Source organism: Diachasma alloeum, unplaced genomic scaffold, assembly GCF_001412515.2.
Source record: "Diachasma alloeum isolate Michigan unplaced genomic scaffold, Dall2.0 Dall_scaffold_00603, whole genome shotgun sequence".
NCBI classification, from domain to species: domain Eukaryota; kingdom Metazoa; phylum Arthropoda; class Insecta; order Hymenoptera; family Braconidae; genus Diachasma; species Diachasma alloeum.
Window position 1 is genome coordinate 566033 of NW_021680735.1, and position 26387 is coordinate 592419.

General features: G+C 35.4%; 1 protein-coding gene across 1 annotated transcript in view; it reads left to right on the forward strand.

Annotated features, from left to right (window-relative positions):
• The first annotated feature begins 372 nt into the window (after nt 1–372).
• The window catches only part of LOC107043575 (LON peptidase N-terminal domain and RING finger protein 3), a 47427-nt gene continuing 21412 nt past the window's right edge, over nt 373–26387 (forward strand). The window contains exon 1 of the mRNA XM_015265123.1: nt 373–1437. Coding sequence (XP_015120609.1) covers nt 882–1437 — 556 coding nt within the window. The 5' untranslated portion in view covers nt 373–881. The remainder of the gene's footprint in view (nt 1438–26387) is intronic.

Consider the following 26387-nt stretch of genomic DNA (forward strand, 5'->3'; position numbering starts at 1 on the left):
CCCTCCCCTAAATATGGTCTACATATTACAAAAATTTTCTTTCGTGTCAGTGCAATGACACATCGTCTTGCGAACCCCCTGCCGAACCCCAAACGCTGTCCGTCGATTCCAAAGTGGTAGGAGAGGGGGTGTGGTCGGCCGTGTCTTCCCAACACTTCCCATATCCCCTGGCGCCTTCGTCCCTAGTACCAAAATCCCCCGCCGCATATCCCCATTGCAAGCCACCCTACCCAACCAAGATGTCGCTACTATGAAACCCGAAGCGCCGCACTGGACTCCAAGCTATAACATTCGATTTCAACTTGGCTCATGAGGACGTCTACGCGGCTACGCTCTGACACTGGCCCGCCAGTGTGCCACTGACAGCCGAGACGTCAGTTGGCCCGAGAGTAGACCAAGTTACTGCACTAAACACAACAACGCCCACTGACACAACCGCGTGGTCTCAACTGTCAAATCAAACGCTCTTGCATCAATAAACCCGACGGTAAAAAAATAGAATAAAAAATCCAAAAATCATTGGGACGGACTAGCGAATGCCCCAGTACTTCCCTAATTAATTCCCTCGAAAAGAAAAACCGTCAAAGCGGATTAACGAGGCGCACGTTTTGTGATATATGTTTTAGTTGCGTTACGTAAAACTGTGACCCGAAAGGAAAAAAAGTGTTCCGTAAGTGAGTGACTAAATCGATCGAATTACTACTTTATGATTGAGATAACTGAAGTGAGGGAGCGCATTGGGGTACTTCGAGTGATGTTCTGAGGTTTGAAAAATGCACAGAAGTTTTAATTTGTTGAAATCATCGGGCAGTGGATTTTATAGGGAAGATTTTCACAAGAGTGTTTAATTAATTTGACTCGCCGAAGGCATCGCGTTAGTTATGACGGACGTGGCGAAAGAGGCATTTGCATCGAGTAATTATGGCCTGGCTGTGGAGATGTACGAGAGGAGTTTGAAAATGCAGAGGCCGAATTTGGAGGTACTCCTCGGGTATGGGGACTCGTTGGCGAGATCTGGCAGAGTCAGGGAGGCATTCGATGTTTATTCTAGGTGCATGGGAATTGCTGATGTACCTCAGGAGAGGCTCAAACATCTTGCTAGTGCTTTGCTCGAGGATCTTGTGGGCTTGACGCAGAGAAAAATCAGCGGTGGCTCGTTCAATTGTGCTAGCTGTGAGGGCACACTGCACTTGCCGGTTACGGGTTATTGTGGACATACGCATTGCAGAAGTTGTTATGAGGGGGGCAAGTGTTGTGGGGCTTGTGGACAAAAACTTGAGGAGGTTGGGGAGACCAATGTCCTGGTCCAGAGGCTCGTGGAGAAGTGGTGGCCGAGGGAGGCCGAGGCCAGCAGGGCTAGGCATGAAGGTGATCTCCTTTTGAAGGATGGACATCCGGCTCAGGCACTCGAGCGGTATAATCTTGCTGTCAAACTTGGTGAGTTAAGGGCGGGGGAGTGGGGCGGGTTTATTTCACGTGTTGAATGCACTGTTGGTGGATTTTTTTCCGCCAATTTCGGGGAAATTGGGGACAAGTTTTGTCGAGTGGTTGTTATACTGGAGTTTTAGGGAATTTCATCATTTTTTATTTGTAATGCAAGGGAAACAGGCACTGGTAGGGGAGGGTGGGGTAAAATGGACACGAGAATTTTTTAAAATTATTCATAACTTAGAAACAAATTTATCAATTGAGCTCAGTTTAGGCTCGCCACAAAGGGAAAGAATTGTTCTTTGTATTGAAAAAAAATTATTAAATTTTATCAATATTTCAATTCCTCATTGATATTTAAAAATAAATTAAAAGTGTCCGTTTTACCCCAACCTCCCCTACATGTGGAATTTAGTTGAGATTAGTTGGTGGGAAGGGAGAAAAATTGGGAGTATTCGGGGAATTATGTTCTTGATTTTTTAATTGTTAATTTGGTAGTGAATATTCAGGTTTTAAGGGTATTGTAAGGCCACAGTATGGATTCAATCATTCTTAATCATCAAATTTGTCAATTACATTATGTGAGAAAAATTCGAAAGAAAATCATGAATATTCAGTTATTTTTTTTAAATATTTATTGCTTATAAATAAATAATTTAAGTTGTTTAAACCTTCGGAAATCTTATGTTGTTAGGAATTAAATCGATTTCTAGTAAAATTCTGAATATGAATAAATTTTTTACGATTCCGAACAAATAATTTTTATGGCGGAAAATTGATTAATTGATTGTTTATAAATTATTTATAAAAAATGCGTTTTTTTTCAAAAATGGCAATTTAAATATTATTTCATCAATTTTCTTCCAAACTTAAACTTTCCAATTTTTTTCCGATTTTTATAAATCATGTGTTTTCTAATGGTTCAATGTTGAAATTCAAATTCAGGCATGCAAAGTTTGAATAATAAAATCATTGTAAAATGTCTGAAAACTTAGCGACAAATGTGGCTCGAATGAAAGCTCTCATAAAATTATGTTGATTTATATTATAATAAAGCTAGATATGACCTTGAATGAACTCCATTGATATTTATTAACATTTAGAATTATTCCAAATAATGTTACGTAAGAAAATCTCAAATTTGAAAAAACTGAAAAATAATAAAGGTTCATTCAAAGCCGTTGTAGCATAATCATCTCACAATTCACCATAATTGTAATATTAAGAGATGGACATGGCCCACCTGGGAATGACTGGCCCGGAAGAATTAAAAAAATTTCTTCTCCCAACAAAATAATTCCTTGGCAAAAATTATTTTCTTTTTCAGCGTAATGGATTGATATAACACAGAAAAACCAAAACTCAAATTTGAACGATTACAAAGCTTCCATTCGGACAGGGGCAGTGGAACAATAGTGGAGTTTATTGGTCACTCCATACCTTAAAATGGTTGAAGTGTGGAATTCCACATCTCGAAAAAATCGCAAGAAAAACAATTATTCTACAATTTTATCAAAACGATTTTTTTCAATGACCAACTGGCTTAGATCTAGATAAAATCCTGGATGAATTTATTTCGCGAAAGTGAAGAAATAGTTAGCGTTAACCGTGTTAGAGCCAATCACTACCACCTTGCAGCCTCCTTAGCTAGAATTGGAATAACCAATGATCCTAGCTGCTCTTGCGGAGTAGAGAGCCAAACTTTTGATCATATCTTGTGGCACTGTTCTAAGTACGACCAACAAAGATCTAAACTTCTAGTCAGACCGAACAGCTCGAACTGTTCTAGGCCCTTTACCACCAGAAAATTCGCAGAGGCAACTGACCACAAATATGTAAACGAGATATATAAATACCTAAAAGACTGTCAACTTCAAATTTAGATAACTTAGCACAAAATGAGGCAAAATAAGATACTAGACTATACATATCTGACAGTGTAAAGAACTCAATAGATGGGTTGCATCACTTTAAAATAATTAATAAGAAAAAAAGGAGAGAAGAGGCCTGTTTGCAATGTCACCTCCAAAGTCTGATATACTAATTTAATAAACAAAATACGTGAAAAGTATCACAATGTTTTGAAATAATTAGGGGGAAGCAGTGGAAATGAGACTATTTGACCCTCGTGACCCTTCTAATTCCAGAAAAATTTACTTTACACCACAAATTTTCACATTCTGCCGCCCCTGCATTCCGAGGCAAATAAATGAAGTCTTCTTGAACATCAAGTGTGCAAGAGGATTCCTCTTTTCCATAATATTAGAATTTTCCGCCATTTTTCGAAAATCTAGTGCCCACCAATACCTATAAGATTGTTCACGTAAGACACTTCTTTCCTTGAATAATCAAAGGGGCATGTCAATTGAATTAAACGATAGCGTCAACAATAATCAGTCATTACTCAGTTGTTCTGTTTACCACTGATAATTAATTTGCGATAATTTTGTTCATCATTCACTTAACGAGTGCACAGGGCCTCGGTCATGGACCCCAACTGCAGGCGCGTGCGTTGCCCAGCAGTCTCTGCTCTTTGTTCAGATTCTCAGACATTGAAAACGTTGGATACAACTACCGAGTCGCTCAGCAGTCCAACGCATGCGCGGTTTTACATTCCGGGGTATTACTTTTAGCGAGATCAATTTATTTAGTTGAGAAATCACCGCAGGAGGACTGAAAAATCAGGCATTGCAACCGCATTTTTGCAGTTTCGTGTATTCTTTTAAACAATTTTTTCAATGAAAAAATATTTTTTTAATAACGAATTATTCAGACCTATTTGTTATCGTTGAGACAATTTTTACAATTATCGTTCGAATTTTTTATTTCTACTACATTATTAAAAAATATCTTTTTCAGTTTTTTAAATGAATTTTTTGGTTTAAAAATTTATAATAAAACAAACAATCATTCTGTCCCAATGTTCATGACCTCTTTTTTTCTCGAGACGATTTGATTTATTGGTTGACGTTTTCCGATACACTGTTAGAAAATTACTCTTGAAATTTCAAGTGAAAAAGCTTGAGATTTTTAACAATGCCAAACTTACATGAATTTTCTGTATATTTCTTCATTGACGAGTCAGTTAATTTTGTGAATATTCAAGTTATTCTCGATTTTTGGGTCCATACGGCACTCAAAAACCTTGAAAATTTTGAAAATTCAGGTATCAACTTTTCGGAATTCTCAATCTATTGAAAATTGAATTGTATGTGATGTTCAATTTTAACGATGAGTTTGGAAATTCAAGCTTTCATTGAAAAATCTATGATTGTTTTACATGAAAAATCGAATTTTCTCTGAACGCTTTTATTCGAAATTGAACTCAACCTCACAAAATCGAAAATTCAGATGACGCTGTGGCTGAAATTTCAAGAAATTTCTAACAATGTATTTTTTACTACAAAAATATGTTTTTAGTAATGATGTATTCCAATCTATTTCTTATCATTGAGACAATTTTAATCATTTTCATCCAATTTTTTAAACATATTTCTCAAGCATGAAAGAAAATGAAAATCTGTTCAATTTTTTAAAACGTGAATTTATGGAACTGTTTTTTCTACAAATCGAGGATTATTCTTTGAAAATGTGAATATGTCCTCAACAAATTCACAATTTTCCCCTGTACTTGTGCACTCCCTGTCGAAAAGTATTACGAGGATAACCGCATTATAAAAACCAACGGAAGATAAAAATTGTATAAACTTCCAAAACTATAAAAATCCGTGTTAAGTACTGGATAAGCGGCTTGGAAGTGAGGAGACCGATGTTATTGTCTGGTTTCCATGTATGACAAGTTGGGATAATCATACATAATGTCGGTTCAACGTACTAACGCGCGGAATCCCACCTGATCATCATTACCCTGCTATTAATAAACTCGTCATAAAGAAAAGACCGCTCACAACTTCAACTGTTGTGCATTTCAACATGCGCCTGGTCATCTCTTTATATTGCTATATTGCGAGTGAGTAAAATTTCGCAGATGTAACCTGCAAACAAATGATTGTTGCAAGTGATAAAATAAAAAAAATCAATTCTGCTAGATGAAAATCGCGAAAATTTTCCACAAAAGAATTATTTGTTTTTTCGTTTTTACTTCACCTATTTAATATTGCGAGTATTTTGTATTCTTTAATTCGCGAAGAAGTTCACAGTCTAAATTTAATTTTATGAGAATAGAAAAATTTCTAGGAATCATTGACTCTATTCTATGAATAAACTTCATCCACGTGATAATTATCTGAATGTAAATATCTATTCTTCACAAAAAAAAGACAAAATATATTCCCATAAAATTATATAAATTGTGAATACAACAAGTTGAATTAGAAATTTGAATGAATTGTTTATTCTCCTAAAAAAAAGTCTCAATATAGAAAAGAATTCAAAGAAAATTCTCTGTGGTTCGAAAAATTTTGACCGAAATATTCATAACTCTTGGGATTATCTCCAAAATTGAATTGAAAAATCAAGTGAAAATCTCGTGTACCCCGTTTTGCAATAAAAAAAAAAGTCATGAAAATTTGTCACAGAAAAATTACTTGATTTTTCCTTTTTTACTTCAACTATTCAATATTGCGAGTATTTTATATTCTTTAATTCGCGAAAAAGTTCAAAGTATAAATTTAATTTTATGAGAATAGAAAAATTTCTAGGAATCATTGACTCTGTTCTATGAATAAACTTCATCCGCGTGATAATCATCTAAACGTAAACATCGATTCTTCACAAAGAAAGACACAATATATCCCCATAAAATTATATAAATTGTGAATACAACATTTTTCAACGGGAAGAGAGTAGTTATAAGGATCAAACGGTGTTAAGGGTCAATCGGGAGGACCGAACGAAGTGATCATGAGGGTCTAATGACCGTAAGGGGCAGTCACACCGCATTTTTCAAGTAATGGAAATATACATCGATTTTTTTTCACTTTTTCCATCGAAAAATCGTAATTTTTCGTTTGCGATTATTCTCGAGTTCGCCAACTATCCCTCAACATCAGCTGCCATTCTATCACGCGGGGTTATGTTTAGAGAAAAAAGGGAACGCGGGCGACACAAATTCATAACATTAAACACATATAAATTGATTAGTTATCGATATTCATTCAGTAAAAATGAAAATTTCATTGAATTCGGGCGCAACAAGCGAGGTATCTTATTTGAAACCCGCTGATCCCTATTTTTCTCCTCTCTAGGGGCGCGCTTACACGGAGAGAAATTTTTTATAAAAATTATCCTACCGTTCTATAAAAGTGTATCATGAGTCATCGTTTCCTCATTTCTATCCCGAAATTTAGTAAAAATTAATGTATGATGATTAAATTTTATTCTACGTTAGAGAAATTTTATCCTGATAAAAATAAAAATTACCGTCCCAGTATAGTAAAAATTACTGTACCGGTAGGGTAAAATTTACCAACCATTCTAGAATTTTCGTTGTTATCTACATAAAAATTATTGGACCGGAAGGGTAAAATTTGTTATGCGTCAGGATAAAATTTCTCTAACGTAGAATAAAATTTGATCATCATATATTATTTTTTACTAAATTACGGCATAGAAATGAGGAAACGATGACTCATGATACACTTTTATAGAACGGTAGGATAATTTTTATCAAAAATTTGTCTCCGTGTAGTGGGGGCATAGGGATTCCCGGAATTCCACTCTCCTAGTGTCCCTAAGGTATCTTATACGGAGCCTTTACTGGATGTATGTAAAAACTCGAATAGGGTATACATGGCAAGGAAAACAACTACATTCATTCTCGATGTAACATCGAAAATAATCTCCTTCCGTCGCATTCAGCCACTCGATATGAATTCTCCGCTGAAACGAATCCATTGAATCCCCCCAAAAGTGTTGAAAAATCAAGTGAAAAACTCGTGTAACCGGTTCTGCACACCATCGAGAGGCCCAAGATATCATCGCCATGCACTTCTTTATTCCCGTCCCTGGAATTAAATAGTTGTAGTGGCGCATCAACCGCACCGAATGACGTTACACTCACGCATAATGACGCGAGCCAGTCTGAGTGGAGTAAAAAAGAAAGGGCTGGGCAGCTGGTTTGGTACGGTCGACGCCTAAGTTCACGGCCAGTCTCAGACTCGAGGGTTGTTACGTAACGGAGAGAGAACCACGAGCGCGTACACTCAAGCACCGAAGATGAAACTATTCCGGATCCCCTCGGCACCGCAATAAGACACGGCTCGGCGCCCACCGTGTAACAAAGACACCCGTACGACGAACTCAATGCTCGGTCTACCATGAAATATCGGAGATTGTGACATGAGTCTTTGTATTGAAATATCGCGAGTTTGTTGGGGATATTCAAGCACCTTTTACGGTTTCATAAGGGTATATTAAGGTGTTTCGTCTGTATTTCTCGAGGGGGGGGGGANCTCCGGCAAACGTATCTGGTCACGTGATGAGCGCTGCGCCGTTCCGTGTATTTTACCATTTTGAGAAAAAAAAAGTTTAAAAAAATGATGTATTTATGATTAAACGAGTAACTTTGAACTTACAACTAACAACTAATATCAGTATAAAACGAGAAAAGTGAAAACATTCAAAAATTGATTTCCATTCGGTGCGAAAATTTGACATTTAGAGGTTAAACACAGATTTTTACCGAGTCGAATTTTTAAGGAATTTTAATTTTTGATCGGTGCAAAGATGCACAGAGCAAAAATTGTTCAAATGTTTGACATGGTGGAACGTAGGAATTCCATTTTTTTCTGATTTTTCCTCATCAACGTTTTAGGGTAAAACATAAAAATCGAGACAGAACGCACTGAGAGAAAAATCTGAAGCTCGATTTACAATAATAAAATAGTTGAGGCAGTTTTGGGGAATGTTACGATTTTTTTGTATGCGGCATATAACATTATAGTAACTTCACAAGTGTAATTTTTGCAAATCAAAATGCAGTTAAACTAACCAAAGTTCAAAAGTAACCACGACAAATCTATCGTGAGTAGAACTATAAAATAGTTGCAATGACTACACCACTACTATTCCATTGTAGTAATTACTTCTCCGGTCATAGTTACCGTAACCCATGAAAAATTGTTGAAGACTTGTTGACTATAATTGGATGGTGATGGAATATACTCAGAAGAATCATATTTTTCTCTCAGTTCGGCGCTCGTGCCATGACGCGACCGATCGAGGGTTAAAGGATGTTTAGCCAGTGTCGGTAAATTGTCGGTAAATGTATTTTTTTCATGGTCAAGGCAAATTCAGTAATTTTTTCGGCTGACAGCAGAATATATAAAACTAACTTTTCTAACGTTAAAAAAAATAATCGCAAAAGTCTCGGCTGAAATGAATAAACTTATTTTTCCTTGTACACGGGCTCTAATGAAATGTATGTTCAAATTGATAATTCACCTACTAGGAGACTCTAAACATAGAAATAACAATAGAAGGTAATGTGTAAAATCATACTGAATCCAATGGCCAGAGAAAAATCTGGGATACCCGGGCAAAAAGAGGAAATATTTGAATGATTCTATCCCATATAAGCTCATGTTAGCGCGTGCATTTGGCGCATTTTGTCTATTTCATTTATAAATAATGAACATGGGTTGGGGGATTGCAATTTGTATCAAAATAAAGGGAATATCTTCATCTCTCAGTTTAAAAAAATTAGTTTTTTGAAGTACTTGCGATTTTGGATAAACATCTTTCATGGAATTTCCGGCTTACATTGATCAAGGTTGAAATATGCCAATCGAAATTTGAAGATAGTAAAATAATTGGTAATCCAAATTTCCAATTGACGCTGATCTCCAAATAATCGTCAATCTTCCCAACTCAACTACTGGTTAATGAATAATTCAAAATTTGACTGTATAAATTGATGATTACTTCAATAATTAAAATTTGAAAGTGATATTAACTAATTAACAACTTAATAATTTAACAGGAATTATAATTGAACACGAAGACGAAAATTTTCAATTTTCAAGGAACAATTTCACTGGGCGTTTGAACATTTCTTGAATATTAATTTTTTTGTCAGATTAATTTTTTCCCCATCACTTGTGAGTATCGAAGGGGTTACAAGAACATTCGGATTTCATTTTTTTTTCTTGAGGTCAAGATCGAAAAAACGTACGAAAAAATCCCTATGATGCAGCATATTTCTCCTATGAATTTTCTAATGTTTTTTTTCATCGTCACGTTAAACAGCGTAGAGCTGAAAAAAATAATGAAAGTTCAAATTTCACAGAATACTATTTTTTTAAGATGTCAGTAATTGTTTTTTATACTTTTAAAATTCAGGATAACTTCTCCTTGAGTTTCCAATTTTTAGTATTACGATACTAAAATTTCATCTCTTTATTTCTGAATAAAAACTCTAATGAGCGTTCGCCCTAGGCATTGATATTTTTTCGAGAATCTATTTTTAACGATCATAATCAAAAACGATGGAATCATGGATTAAAAATTCATGTCAATGCCTTTGTAAACAGGATGAGAAATGGTGAGAATAGAGTCATTTGTTATCAACGTCCACGATAGCGTAATGGGATTTTACTCCCTGTACACAGAGGAATCAAATTTTGATTTTCAGGGAAAATGTGTTGTCACTGATTTTTCGGATTTTATCCCCAATTATTAGAGATTCGCGATTGTGAAATTCAGTGAGTAAAATTGAGTATTCTAATGGAATCATAGTACATTAGAGTACAAGGGCACAAATTTCGTTTTCTGCCCTCCGGCCGGAAAGCGTCAACTTCCTGGCCGCTGCGCACAACGAAGTTGCCACTTTCCGGCTACGTCGAGCAGAAAAATAGTATATACACCTTGGCCAGTAAATAAGAAAGCCTCAAATCACATGTTTGTTGACCTCGGCTTCGACTCGGCCGACAATTACATGTGATCTGAGACATTCCTTACTTTACTAGCCAAGGTGTGTAATCTACTATTTCAACGAATGTGTAGTTTACAGGCCGAGCCGAAGGCGAGATCTGTACACACATTCGTTGAAAACGAAATTTATTACCGAGTCCTCTATAATATTTTATGTCAAGTCGTGCAGAAGTCGAGTTTTGAGCAGGCTGCGCGAAGCGCAGCGTGCGATAAACTCGACTTATTGCACGGCGCGACATAAAAAAACATATTTTACTGTTAAAACACATGTCCGCAGGGCGTCACATCAAAATAATCCTGTCCTCGATCGCCTAGTGAAAAAAAACTTGATTGTTTTCTGTCTCGCAATTGTCTTGCATTTATTCAGCTCTGAATTTGATTCTTCTATATTTAGTCAGCGAAACAATGAAGTTTCGGGAATGTGGAGTAAAATGAAACGAAGTTGAATTTAGTGCTGCAATAAATTCAATCCAGAGTCAAGACTCGTTGGCACATTGTTTGCCATCTATTCTTATGTTGAAATTTATTACGCGTAAATAATTGCGCCGGGGGGAAAGGATGTTTTCATGAAGCTTTGATTAACGCCTTCATAATCTCTATTCATTTTCACATTTTTCTTCCAGTTGTTGACGGCAAAAATGCGGTCTTTAACTTCACTGTATTAGTAGTACAACGCAAGCGTAATCTGCCAGTTATAAGTTCATTGGACTCAAATCGTGGTTTAACATTAAAAAATTTCATTAACTTTGTTAATGATCCCAATCATTAATTCATCAATTTAATAATGATGAAAAAATAAAGGACACAAAATTAATCACTCCAAAAATCATTGAAAACAAACAGGGGTGCGAGCCCATTCGAGAGAAGGCATGTGTCTGTTACTTTTTGAGTTATTAGTTCTTTTCTTTTTTTTTCATTTGTACCAATTCCACCCTTGTAGAAAAATTTCTGTCTTTAGCAGGTCTTCTAGAAATCTTGGGAAGAATCTTCGAAAGATTATGTAGAAGATGTGCTTGGTGACCCAAAAAGATTCTTCAGAAGACAAAATCTTCCAAAGACAATTTTAATTTTCGATCCTTACTCCTTTGATCCTTACTTTTTTGACGCTCAAATTACTAAGCCCTGAATTTTGGACTTTGAAAATTTTGACCCTTAAAATTTTGTCTTCTGAAGAATCTTTTTGGGTCACCAAGCAGATCTTCTACATAATCTTTCGAAGATTCTTCCCAAGATTTCTAGAAGACCTTCTAAAGACAGAAGTTTTTCTACACGGGCATTGTTAGTAAGCTTCCGAATGGATCCGTAGCAATTCCCTATCCTTGTGACAGGCATTCAACCGTAACCACATGCTACAGGATGTCTACAGGAAGATATTCAACCTTTTAAGAGATAGATTTATACAAAAGGTTAAATATCTCCGAAACTGCTCGGCTGATTGTGCCTATCCAAAATACGCATCTTCAATATTGTAAGAGCTATAATCACACCAAATTTCAACTCGCTATTTTCGTTCATCTCAAAATATCGTGCGTACAAGAATGAAAAAATTAAAAAAAAGAAAAAACGGGAATATCTCTCAATTTTTGTATGGGCGGGTTTACATATTTTGATTGATCTAGATAGTGGCCACCAAGGCAAGTATTTTGAAAAAAAAAAATTGAAATCCGTCCAGTAGTTCATGAGATATTTGATGAAATATATTTACATAAAAGGTTGAATATCTCAAGAGCCGGCCGGCCGATTGCGCCCATCCAGAATACCAACCTTTTATGTTATAAAAGCTAGAAGTATACAAAATTTCAACTCACTACCTCCACTTTTTATTAAGTTATCGTGTAAACAAGATTTTTCATGAAAAAACGGAAAAACGGCAATAGCTTCAAATTTTATCTGAACAGATGTATATATTTTGATTGATCTAGATAGAGGCCATCGAGACGAGTATTTTGAAAAAAAAATTGAAATCGGTGGAGTAGATTTTGAGATATTAAGGAAAAACTAAATTTAAAGAAGTTGTTATATCTCAAGAACTACTGGACCGATCGGGCTGAAACTGCGCACCAAAGTGAAGCTTAATCATGGCTACCATGAGCCAAAATTTCAGACGTTTATCGATAAATTTCACCGTATTTATGATGCATTTGCTAAAAATTGATCACCAAAAACCCAAGTTGTCACACACACACATACAGACATGACCCTAAAAACATTATTTCTTCACATTTCATAACATTCTAGACCATTTGCCATCAAAATTAGAAAATCGAAAAATCACTCAAATACAAGGCTTCCATTCGGAAGCAAAAACTGAAAAAAAAAAAAAAATTCATTAAAACATCAGAAAAAAACAATTGTATGTCAGATCTGAATTCAAGATGACTACACACGTGAATTCATCAATGAATGAGAGCATCAAGTGATGAGAAAACGAGCGAAAGAAAGAAAATGCAAAAAATGATGAAATTCCGCGAACTGCTCGTCTGATATCAGCGATACCGATTCTACTTGTGCAACCTTCATAAGTGTCTCTTTTATTTCAAGACCAGGATATAACGGTGACTTACACACATCCTGTCATCAACCGACTCACTCCTCTCACAACAATGACAACTCGCAGCGTCATCGGCCTCTGACAAACGCCGTTTTTTTTCCTGTCTCTATTTTTTTTCCCAGAAGCTGAGACTGGCCATTCAGATAACATAAACAAACGCAATTACTCGTGGAAAACCATAACACGAGGAAAATTGTCAACATAAATCGCGATATGAACACAGAATTTACCGACTCTCAAAACCGAAAAATCGGCCATCAATTAGATCATCGTTACATAATATTAATTCATGTGACCTTGGTACATATGGTTACATCGACTTCATTATAAATTTTAATGTCATACCTACGACGCTTTATCCGTTCGCTGTAATCTGATGTAACTCCTTCAACTCCAAACGAATTGCATAACCCAATTTTTTAATTCGAATTTTTTAAAGTAAATTCTGGGAATTGAAAAAATTATTTTTGAGTGAGACGTTGTGCGGGGAAAAAATTGGGGTTTGAGAGAGAATTTTTACGAGGAAAAGAAACTGAGGCGTGAAACTCGAGGCACAAACCTCAACCCATCAGAATTACGTAAACGTTTTTTTTCGGTTGGAAAGAAACTGTGACTCGATGTTATATCTGTCCTTAGGCCAAAAATTCACGTATGAGGATCACTTTCGTGACTCTAATGTATCAGCTGCCCTTCACTCACTGCTATGTAATGTTATTATGTAAGTGTTATGCGTCGGGTGATGAAAAATGATTGGGATTTGTATTCTGAGGATGAGTTGGTTCAAGGTGATTGTTTCAGGGGACATTATGGGCCCTTGGTTTTTGTAGTTTTTTTGGGGATTTTTGGTCTTTGTTGATATTTGGTGCATCTGGCGGGTTATGAGGTAGTTGTGATGCCAGATGGCCCACCGTTGCTAATGCAAACACAACAGCAGGTTGGGTTACCGTTTTCAAATGAACACTTTGAAGAATTTCTTTGGGTAACTGAGAGGTGGTTTTGGGATGGGGTTATAGGGGATGTTTTTAAGGAGTTGCTTGTGTATACGGGTAGTTTGATGATTTCTGCTTTTGCTTTCGAGTGGAGCATTGTACACTGTTGAATATTTTCGTCTGAATTTTCCGTATCAAATGCCGAGAATTTTTATCATTTTTAATTTCCACAATTTTAGGAAATCTCAAAGGGCTGAACACTCCTCAATCGAGTGAGTCAGTGATTTCCAGAATCAGATGATTCCCTGTGATTTCCTGTTGATTTCTGTGATTTCTCGAATGATTTTTGTGATTTATCAATCAGCATTAGAAATCTTGATTTCTTGTGATTTCTATGATTTCTAGCAGATTCCAATGATTTCTTGATTTCAAGAAATCACTGGAGAAATCATGACTTCGGGACCCGAGTGGGACATCTGTCGATAATGGCAGTTTTCTACATGACGTTACAATAAGTAAGGATGTTAAAAACTTCATAGCGTCACATTTCGGGATTGGGTGATTTCGAACGCACCGATACCATAACAAAAATTGTAGAGTTGAAACTGCAAAATTAATTTCGATTTTACACTTATCGATGATTTCTAATGATTTCGGAAATCACTAATTTCTTTATGATTTCTGTTGATTTTCGATAATTTCCAGAAATCTTTAGAAATCACTGTCGAAAATGGAAATCACTTGATGTCCAGTGATTTCCATTGATTTCTGGTGATTTCTTCCTTGATTTCCAGTAAAGTAGTCCAGTGATTTCCCAAGTGAATAGCCCCTCGGGAAATCTTGTCATTGAAAAATGAAATATTCCATTGATTTTTTGTTCGAATGATCTGAAAATCAATAAAATACTTGATTTTTCAGTGCAATTGCTCGGTGAAAATTAGGAAAAATCAGGGAAATTCAGAGAAACGTTGAAAATTCACGTGATTTTGTTTCTGAATATTTATGTTCAACATCAGAGCTTTTATTGGAGCCCTATTAGGCGCAAACTTTCCGGATATCTTACAATGATTTTATTATTTAAACTTTGCAAGTCTGAATTTGAATATTGATATTGAACCGTTAGAAAATAGATTCTTGAAACCATTCGACCCTTAATCCTAAATGTTCTCAAGAATTTTTCGATTCTCACAACTCCAAACGTCCTTAAGGGTCGCTTGACCTCGACTGAACTTCGGGGAAAAGACGAAAACAGAATAGTATATTTCGATACAAGTGCGATGGGAGGTGGTAACGAGGCGAAGCCGACGGCTGCCAATCACACGAGTTAAAACACCCCGTCGCACGTATATCCGAACTATATTTTTCATCACGCTGTGACGAAGAGTGAACTTTTCGGCACGCTCCGCGTGCCTAAAAGTCCACTTTCCGGCACATTGTGATGAAAAATATTGTTCGTAACTCGTGAAAAAATGTTTTTTATCTCGTAGGATTATATCACTCGCCTTCGACTCGTGATATAAACCTCCCACTCGCCAAAAAACGCTTTTTTGCACTCGTTACGAAATATACTATTTTGTTAGTGATGTTACGTTCAGCGAGTGCCGAACTGTGGCATTTTTCATTTACTAGTAAACGAAAAGTCTTTTCGTTCACAAGTTTCGAGTTTTCGTTTACTAGTGAACGAAAAGGCACTTTTCGACACGGGCTGAACGTAGCAGCAGTGACAAAATAGTATATTTAGTAACGAGTGCAAAAAACATTTTTTCACGAGTTACGAACAATATTTTTCATCACAATGTGGCGGAAAGTGGACTTTTAGGCACNGGAATATGGCTTCGTAGGCCGAGCCGAAGGCGAGGCCTATAATCACATTTGTCAGAAAATACTTTTGGACCGTGTGATGAATGCAATTTTTCGTCAGAAGGCCCGTAAACCGCGATCAAACCGAGCGAAGCGAGGTTAGAATCGCGGTTTACCGGGTCTTNGTCTTCTCACGAAAAGTTCACTTTTCGTCACAGCGTGATGAAATAGTATATTATGTCATTAGACGATAAAAGTATTATCTGGCGAATGCGGCTTCATAATCCGAGACGAAGGCGAGATTATAATCACATTCGCCAGATAATGCTTTTATCGCCGTGTAATATACGCTATTTTATGTCGTTGGGCTCGAAAACCGCGATCTAACCGAGCGAAGCGAGGTTGGAATCGCGGTTTATCGGACCTAATGACATAAAAGACTTTTCGTCTACGAGTAAAGTGTCAAAAAATTTATTCCATTGTGGCGGAATCGAAGAAAAAATTCTCCCAACTAATGCACTCATCTCATTATGACTGAATATTGAAAATAAATGCATCCCACGGAGACCGTTGAAAGGTAGTCGTATCGAGCCCTCAATATGTAATTTACCGGTTATAAATGTTGACAAACCCACTGGGAATAAACTTCACTTAATTTTCAACCGGATAACACGCTCCCCCACGAAAATTCAAACGACTATTCTATGAATACCTGTTTAGGTCGAGCTGAAGTCACCAAGTGAACTCAAGTCGTTACACTGAGCTTCAACGCTGGGGATATAATTATACATGAAGATAAAACGAGTTCTGATGAATCTCGAATAACTCAATATGAATTCGGTGACAAATTGGATTTGCGGGAGGCTAATATCAATCAGCGTCTTGCGTTCTTCATAAAAATCTATGGAAATTTGTTGAAATTACCTTAAAAGTTTATTTTTCAGGGGATTTCGTGCCAGTAACTTGTAAAAAGTATAAAAATTTAGATGCAAGTTAAAACATAATATGAACAAAAAAATTGAAATTGAAATTTCATGGACATTTTAACGGGGGAGGAGATCATGAATTGAATTTTCAATCAAATCGTAAATATTCAGTACCAAATTATTCTGAGAATTTTCTCCAAATTTTAGCCGATACAATTGCACTATTCGACTGCTATTTTATAAAGTCAACGCGGTATTCAACTGATAATTTTTTATAATTCCACTGCTACACTGAGAAAAAAATTTCCTAATACGTAGACCATATTTACTTGAGAGGAGTAAATTATTTTCGACGGTTTAAATATCAGAATGTTTGTGGTTCACGGAACTCGAATGAATTCTCATTTATCACTATCGAAATATTGCAACTGCATAACAAAAAAATTATGAAAACAATAAATACTCGAAGATTGACGATTCTTCTACGCGATTTGAGTGAATTCATTTGCGACAAAATCATACTTGAGTACAAGAATATTTTTAAGCATAAAACCTTTTTCGGGCCACGTGAGTTGAGATGTCTGGAAGAATTAAACAATTGAAGAAAAATTACTTGTTTCAAGAAAATATGTTTCAGATATTAGAAATGTTTTTCTCAGTGGATTTTTTCATGTTGATATATATAGTTCCTCATTGGAACTGACAGATGGATTTTGTCTCACAGTGCAATTCTCTCTCAAAAAATTCATAATATATTTTCTGTATAAGAATGTATTTCCTCTGATTGCCATCAGTTTTCATTATATAATTGGGCTGAAATCTCTTTCCCCTGATTTTCCCGTCCAATCATAAATTTCCAGTGCAAAAATTCTCTAATTTTTCATTGAAACTGTCGGTTGACAGAAATTTCAAAAAAGTCTACCGGGAGTTTCACCCAAAAATTTCTAACATTGCGTGCGTAAAACTGCATTCCGATAAATCCTAACGCCATCAAACACGAGACGAAAATGTTTGGAAGAAGCTCTCGACTCGGGCCATACCCACACTTGATATCGACCATATGTCTCCATGACTGCGTTACGTAATACTCCAGGAATTTCGTGCTGTACGGTCCATATGGCAGGGATATTGAGTATGTATCTCCATTCCCCGTTTGTCGTACTTGGTACAACACAGCATTATGTGGGTTATACTCGCCTATTGCGAAAAAGAGATTTCACGATGGCTTGATGCAACCTTGATTTAAGATCAAACTGATCTTACACGCGCTGAAGATCTATTGTATAATGTTCGGAAATTTCATAATCTTACAAATAAAGACGTTTGAGAAACGGTAAGGCATGAGGAAATCTCAGAATTACGTGAAAGACACTGGAAAAATTGTACATAGAAACAAATCCAGTAAACTTTTAATTATTTTCGTTCACTGAATGGGGCGCACTGATCTATCACCTCATACACTTGCGGGAAGCTTTCTTTTCTTCATTCAAATTTAAAATGTATTCAATTTGATACACTCATGAATGCGTTATAAAAATGCACGGAAACAAAATTCAGTCAATGATAAACGTGAATTATGAGCAAAAAATTAATGAATCATTTTCACTTTTCAATGTGACCCGATCAATACCCGTAATTGTTGAAAAATAAGGGAAGTGTAATGAATCGATTTCATCAAAAAGCCAACAATTTTCGTGAATTATTCAGAAAATCCAAGCATTCTCTAGAACACTGAATAATTTTCTCAATTTTTCTTGAATGAAGAAAATGGTCATTTTCCTAGGATTTCCCAAGAATCTTCTGATTCTTCAATATCAAAAGAGTTTCCGACTTACATTGATCTAGATTTAAATATACTAATCGAAATTAAAAAATAGTAAAATAATTGATAATCTAAATTTTTAATTGATGATGAATTAAATATTTAAAAATAGGGAACTGTGAATTTTCTATTAAGTAGATAATACTAAATTTCTTACAAGGGATTTCCGATTATCCAAATAATCGTTAATCTTCCTAACGCAATTATTTTAATTGATGATTACTTCAATAATTAAAATTTCAGAGTGATCCCTCATCAAAAATATTGTTCAAAAATCCATAATATGGACCGTACATTCTTCAAATTTATAAAGAATGTATAAAAAAAATATGCACACCATAGATTTCATATATTTTTTAAATATAAATTGGGCCAATTTAAGGTATTCTTTAATATATTTTTCAAAATATACATTTTTCCATGTGGGATATTAACCAATTGACTACTGAATAATTTAATAGTAATTATAATTTATGGATAGGGGAGGTTAGACTAAAACGGACACTTTTGACTTTTTTTAAAATGTTAATGAGAGGTTGAAATGTTGATGAACTTTAATAATTTTTTTTCAATACAAAGAACAATTCTTTCCCTTTGTGACGAGCCTAAACTGAGCTCAATTGATAAATTTGTTTCTGAGTTATGAATAATTTAAAAAAAGTCCGGTGTCCATTTTACCCCACCCTCCCCTATATTTATCCCTCTGCACCGGGCATTCTCTCGGTGTTCTAGAATTTAGAACCTGTATCCAAATCAAAAACTGGAAGAGAATCAAATTTATGCCATTCGCCAAAAAATAAAACAGGAGGAAATTGGAATTAATGAGATTCATAAAAGCACATGATGAATGCAAATACAAGAAGGAAGAATTAATTAATTTCGTGCATGATAAACATGAGAAAATTGACAATTACGATTTCTGTTCATTTCAATCTTTCAAAATCTGGAGAATTGAAAAAATATTATTGTCGATTCTCATCCGCATCAAATAATCTTGTATAATGAGTTTCATGTTTGCAAAATGGACTAGTATTGATCCATCCAAGGAGCTCCTCCATAACTCCTCCATCTCCCCTCTTGGATGAAAGATCCATGACAAGTAAAAGAACCCGACAGTGAGTGAGGCGAATCCGCATTGGGAATGATTCGCGAGAGGAACGGGAGCAACGTGTCATGGCCACTAAAACCGAGGTAGAGGTCGGGGAGGCCTCGGCTCTGCACGCCGTATATTTTTCCTCTCCCCTTCGTATTTCTTTCTTCTGCTAATGTTCCTCTCTACTTTCGTTCTCCCCCAGCGATCTACACAATCATCGCTGTGGGCATTTTTGTAGTTTTCTTCGTCATTTTATTTTTACGAAGTAGATTTATAAACAAGCACTTGCACAAGTAAGACATTACCTTGTTTCAATTAATCGTTTATAATCATTCTCACTGCAAAAAGCAATACAACTGGTGATAATCATATGTCCGAATTTATCAGATGTTAAATTTTCATATTACAATGAATGATTTGCTCATGTTACATAATTATAATTCTATTTCTTTTAGAATACACTTTAGATATTGCGAATTTCTGGAATTCAATGTTTGTTGTTAGTCCGGTAAAAGTGCGTCTTCGCATAATTAAAAAAAAATTTTTTTTTGCATGAGCAAGACCTTTTTGAGAACTCGGCTGTTTTTCTCTCACTGTACCCTCAACATTTCTACTATCATTTCAGTAGCGAAGAGGTAAAACGGACAAGTCGACTCATCTCCCAGTTGAGTTTTTGAGGAATATTTCCGAATCTGAGGGAGATAGCGAATTTTTCATAATGACATTTATTGTAGCTCTCAATCGGCTCTACAAAAAAGGTTATAACGAAAATTTTGCTATCTCCCTTAGATTCTGAAATATTCATTTATATTATCCCTTGGGCTATTCTACTCGGTCCACCTAAGATGTTTTTAAGGCATAAATTACTTGGAAAGCGGGATGCTATATACCGGTCGAAAAATGTCTTTGATTGAAAGATTCATTGAAACCTGGTCAATAGTGAAAATTGACGTGTAGCGTTTTACCACTTCGCTACTGATTTTATCTTTATGACGCAAAAAGTCCAGTGAAATTTGAGAAAATCATGTGAATGCACTATTTTTTCACGCTAAATAATCATGAACGCTATCGTCATCTTAATTACGCATCTCGAATACATTGTTGCACTCATTATTTCCCTTCAGCGTTGTATTTTCCATTTCGTGATAATGCTGCAGTATCACGTGAGTCACACGAGTCTCAGTTGTCCCACTTTTTCTCGCCCGCGTACTCCACAATAAATAATTTTTTCCTCTCATCTGAATTCTATAAAGCATGTTCACAACTCATTTATGCCAACCACTGGGGTTTACTATTCAGATAGGATGCCGAGCCATTAGCCCGCAACTCCGCCCAGGCTCGATTTACGGGTAACAATTAATCAACCGGCTCGTCTAGACGTCAATTATCAGCATACCATACGTTTTCTGATTTAATTTGTTTCATCAGTAGTTTTTTCAAGCTTCAATCGGGCATTTTCGTTCGGTAATCATTTTCTCTCGTTATGCACTTGTTATGGACAGGTGGAGAGAATCTCAATGGTTTTTTTTGTTCTTGTGACAATTGTATAAGCGACAGGAGACGTGGTCGCGCACGAGCGGAATGCTCATTTCCATTGGAATCGAATACGATTTCCTGCGGCTGGAGGATTGATTGATACGGGATCGTTCGGGATCGGACAGTTTTTTCGTATTTAGAGGATGACCCAAAGGAACGTGAACGGAGAATTGTATATTTTGGTGGACTGAGAAAAATTCCCCAATGCACGGAGAGAAATAGTAAAAATTACGGAACAGCTCACGTAATCCGCAATGGAGAATCGTTTTCCGGCAATTTTTATAGGAATGGAAGTAAAGAAATCTGAATAGTTCAGTGAATTCTCAGGTTCATCACCGAACAAAGTATGAATTTGTCACGTAATTTTTCCCGAAGAAGTAAAATCTTACAGAAATTTCCCGACTTATTATGCCTCCAAAATAAAAAATTCTTGAACGTTTAACAATTTTTATGAAGGTGGTGAGTTATTTCTACGTTCCTTCCCGTAAAATTTCTCAATCGTTGGGGAAAAATTACGGAACGACTTGAGGACCCCACAGCGGTGAGTCGTCAGACGGGTGGTTAATTTTTGCGGAACAAATCGTAGAATTTACGTGGCGATTTGTACAATTTCAGTTCCGACTCAGACTTTTTATTGAATTTTATTTCGCTCGCAGATTACGTTTCGAAACGTAATTTTTACGTCTTTTTCTGGTAATTTTTATTGAATTTTTCTTTCCGTGTGTGCAGACCATATTTACTCGAGAGAAGTAAATTATTTGCAATGGATTAATGATATTCAAGTACTTTGGCTATTTTTTCTCCAGTAAAATGCTTTTCTACTTTTGCAGTCGAACATCAGATTTTATTATTTAAACGTTGGATGTCCAAATTAGAATCTCGACATTGAACTGTTAGAAAACATTTAAAAAATCTGATCGATTTCATGCCTAAAAAATAAGGTTACCGAGATTGTGGATTTCAAATCAAATTCAAGATTCGATAATTACGAATGATTAATGGTTGTTTATTCCAATAAATGGATTGATCATAATTGACTAATTCACATTGACTTCAATGATTTCATCGGAGAAAATTACAATGTAGTAATTAATTGAATTGTCGATTCCATCATTTAGAAGTGAATTACAAATCTTTTGTTGAAGATTTTAAATAAAAATGAAAATCGAGAATCGATAAAAAAAATCGAAAATGTCAAGTGAAAAAAATTGAAATTTTTGACCGCAACTGCCTCAAAAAATTCAAAATAAAAACTTTCTAGAGCGATTGGATCTCAAATTGAATTCAAGATCCCAACATCGTAGATTTACACGTAGCTCTCACTTGAATTTACACAAATCTAACAGAGTAATCTCCCTAAATAATTCGGATACATCTCGGATAGGAATATTTTCAGATCGATTATGTATTCAAAATACGAAGTAGAGTATTAACGGTCCAATGAGTGCCCAAACCCGCTGGAAATGAGGGTTTGTAACGTATGTGTTATGCAATTCGAGACAAAATTTATACACAGTATATGCGTTTTAAAAATCTGTGTCATGGTGAAATACCACGACCTGGTTTAACATTAATGGACCCCACCAAAACTGCAGTGTCCTTGGGTGACTGATCAAGGACGGGAGACTGGAAAGTCAATGAATAGAACCAAAAGCGTGAAATCACATTTTTTCGTCGTTCAATTGATTAAAATTCGTATTTCAACTGATTGATAATTCCATTTGATTATCAACTTATTGCAGTTCATCATCAAATATTAGTGAAAATTGTTACCATTCAAGCAATAACTCGTACTAATTGCAACTTAAGGATGCCCAAATTTTCTAGAATAGACCAAGAGTATTTTTCAACATTNTTTTCTTTCCGTGTGTGCAGACCATATTTACTCGAGAGAAGTAAATTATTTGCAATGGATTAATGATATTCAAGTACTTTGGCTATTTTTTCTCCAGTAAAATGCTTTTCTACTTTTGCAGTCGAACATCAGATTTTATTATTTAAACGTTGGATGTCCAAATTAGAATCTCGACATTGAACTGTTAGAAAACATTTAAAAAATCTGATCGATTTCATGCCTAAAAAATAAGGTTACCGAGATTGTGGATTTCAAATCAAATTCAAGATTCGATAATTACGAATGATTAATGGTTGTTTATTCCAATAAATGGATTGATCATAATTGACTAATTCACATTGACTTCAATGATTTCATCGGAGAAAATTACAATGTAGTAATTAATTGAATTGTCGATTCCATCATTTAGAAGTGAATTACAAATCTTTTGTTGAAGATTTTAAATAAAAATGAAAATCGAGAATCGATAAAAAAAATCGAAAATGTCAAGTGAAAAAAATTGAAATTTTTGACCGCAACTGCCTCAAAAAATTCAAAATAAAAACTTTCTAGAGCGATTGGATCTCAAATTGAATTCAAGATCCCAACATCGTAGATTTACACGTAGCTCTCACTTGAATTTACACAAATCTAACAGAGTAATCTCCCTAAATAATTCGGATACATCTCGGATAGGAATATTTTCAGATCGATTATGTATTCAAAATACGAAGTAGAGTATTAACGGTCCAATGAGTGCCCAAACCCGCTGGAAATGAGGGTTTGTAACGTATGTGTTATGCAATTCGAGACAAAATTTATACACAGTATATGCGTTTTAAAAATCTGTGTCATGGTGAAATACCACGACCTGGTTTAACATTAATGGACCCCACCAAAACTGCAGTGTCCTTGGGTGACTGATCAAGGACGGGAGACTGGAAAGTCAATGAATAGAACCAAAAGCGTGAAATCACATTTTTTCGTCGTTCAATTGATTAAAATTCGTATTTCAACTGATTGATAATTCCATTTGATTATCAACTTATTGCAGTTCATCATCAAATATTAGTGAAAATTGTTACCATTCAAGCAATAACTCGTACTAATTGCAACTTAAGGATGCCCAAATTTTCTAGAATAGACCAAGAGTATTTTTCAACATTCAAACTAATGATATTTATTTCGAGTCTTTCTTCAACGATTCTCATTGATTTTGAAAAGAAGTTTCTCTTCTTCAATTCGTGTTTTCAAAAGGGCTTCAATTGTGATGAATTATTCCTAAACAGATATTCCAATTTTGTTGTTATCATGTGTTCATCATAACGATTAAGTGTCTATTTTTGGGTAAACAACATGAAATGGTTTTATTATTATTATTTTTAATTCAGTTTAATTTTTTGAATATTTTGTTTGATGAACCAAGTGTGTGCAAGTTTGTCTCGTTATTTCCAATTACGTAATAAAAAATGGAACAAATAGAAAATGAATAAATGATTGAAATGAAGCCAAGCACTTCGAATCATCGAGCTGACAGTTGACAGATTCAGGCGTTGTGGTATCACATTCACACAATGCCCAATATTTCAGATCAATTCGTTCTCAACTCCCCAGCAAAATCCTCCACATTTCGCGTATTCTTGTGCGAAGTATGTGGGACCAATGCCAAAAACCCGATCGTGCGTTCATTACTCCAGAAATCACGTTTTTTGCACCAATATTAATATAATTTTTTTTCTAATGAAACAATCGAAAAAAAAAATCCCCAGTCTTCTGATCCTCGGGAAATTCGGGCCGTTAAAATCCTGCATTTTCTTTTTTTTTAATCGTTTACCTTTTTTAATTAAAATAGAATAATATAAAATGAAATAAAATACATTAATTAATTGAAAGGGAATAATAAAAACGGAATAATCATCAATACATTTGTGGCATTTATTTTTATGATTTAATTGCCATTTCCAATTGAAAGTTGTTATTAGGATGTTTGTAATGTTTTCCATTTTTATTTATCATTGGCTTTATTTTTAAGAGTAGCAGTTTCTTCACTCGGCAGTGATGTTTACTCTCCGATGTTGTTGCTAGGTTATGAAGGGCACTGATGGGGTTTTATCGCTAGTTTCTAGAGTAATCAATACAATGAAATGAACACAAAATTCCATTATTCAATGTCATTATTAATTGTAATTGCTGAGATAATAATTATCAACGAAACTAAAAAAGGAAACTTGAAAAAATACATTCCGTATCTGTACATCGAAGGACGTAACTGTACGGCTGATAATTACGAAAGGATTTTGATACGTAACTCTCACGAAAGTAACCGCGTAATTTTAGAAGTGAATTCATCGCGTTTGATACTCAAATCACCCGACGATTACCGCTTTATAAATCAATGAATAAATTCGTCAATAAGTGCAGACAGGTGGGAGAGAGTTATGCAGATTGTAATCACGAATGGCCAAATCCACCGGACATCATTGGTGATTATATAAATGATAAAATTGGGATTGGGAATATGTAATCGATTCACTCCATCTCCAAATATGACATTACGTGGTTCTTGTTCGGAAATACACATGAAAATGAAACAGGGAAAGTGTACAATAAGGGAGATAAGATTAGAGGAGTCACGTGGATATTCCATTATCGAGACATTTTTTATGTAAACTTAGGGTCCTGGGAAAATATTTACATCGCATGTTTATTTTATAAACATTTTGGGTAATCACAAACAAAGGATTTAAATTGATTAAGTGGAGGTAGATTTTTTATTCATCAACTTCTCGATAGGAAGTTATTGGTTTCACCCCTGAATGAAAAATCGTAATTTCATGAAATGTCGACGTCTGATGAGGAGTAGAAGTTCCCCATATGGTTTTTAGAAAAGTGTATGTGTGTGTGTGTGTGTGTGTGTGTATGTAGCCACTTTTTTCGTTAACGCTCACGAGCACACGCGTAGTCCCATCGAAATGAAGTTGGTCGCGATCAATAAGCATTCACTTGCTTAAGACGTTAAGACTGGATTAGGTTGGGAGAGAAAACCCCGCACCCCTTTTTGAGTTTTTAAAAAAAGAAGTGTCAAAATTGAAATTCATGAAATTGAAATTTGAAAGAACTGAAATGTTTCCTAAGAAATTACCAATTTCAAATTTAAACTCGCATCGGGAAAGTATACATGCGTCCCTCAAAGGGACACATGAAGCAAATGTCAAAGTTCTAATTTTTCATTTTTCGTTTTGGTAATTTTGGATACTAATATCGTGAAACCAGCAGGGGTTCGAGCCTATCCGACAAAAGGTATGTAACCGTTACTTTTTACGTCATTAACCGAGCGAAGCGAGGTTAGAATCACGGTTGTTCGGCCCCAATGACATAAAATATTGTATGTCACATCGCAACAATAGTATTATCTGACGAATGTAATTATAATCCTTGTCTTCGGTTCGGATTATAAAGCCACATTCGTCAGATAATCCTTTTATCGCCGGATGACATAATACTCTTTCGTCACTAAGGCTCGATAAGTGGTACTTACGGTGGTTGTATTCAGAGGGGGGAGGGGGGGGGGGGAAA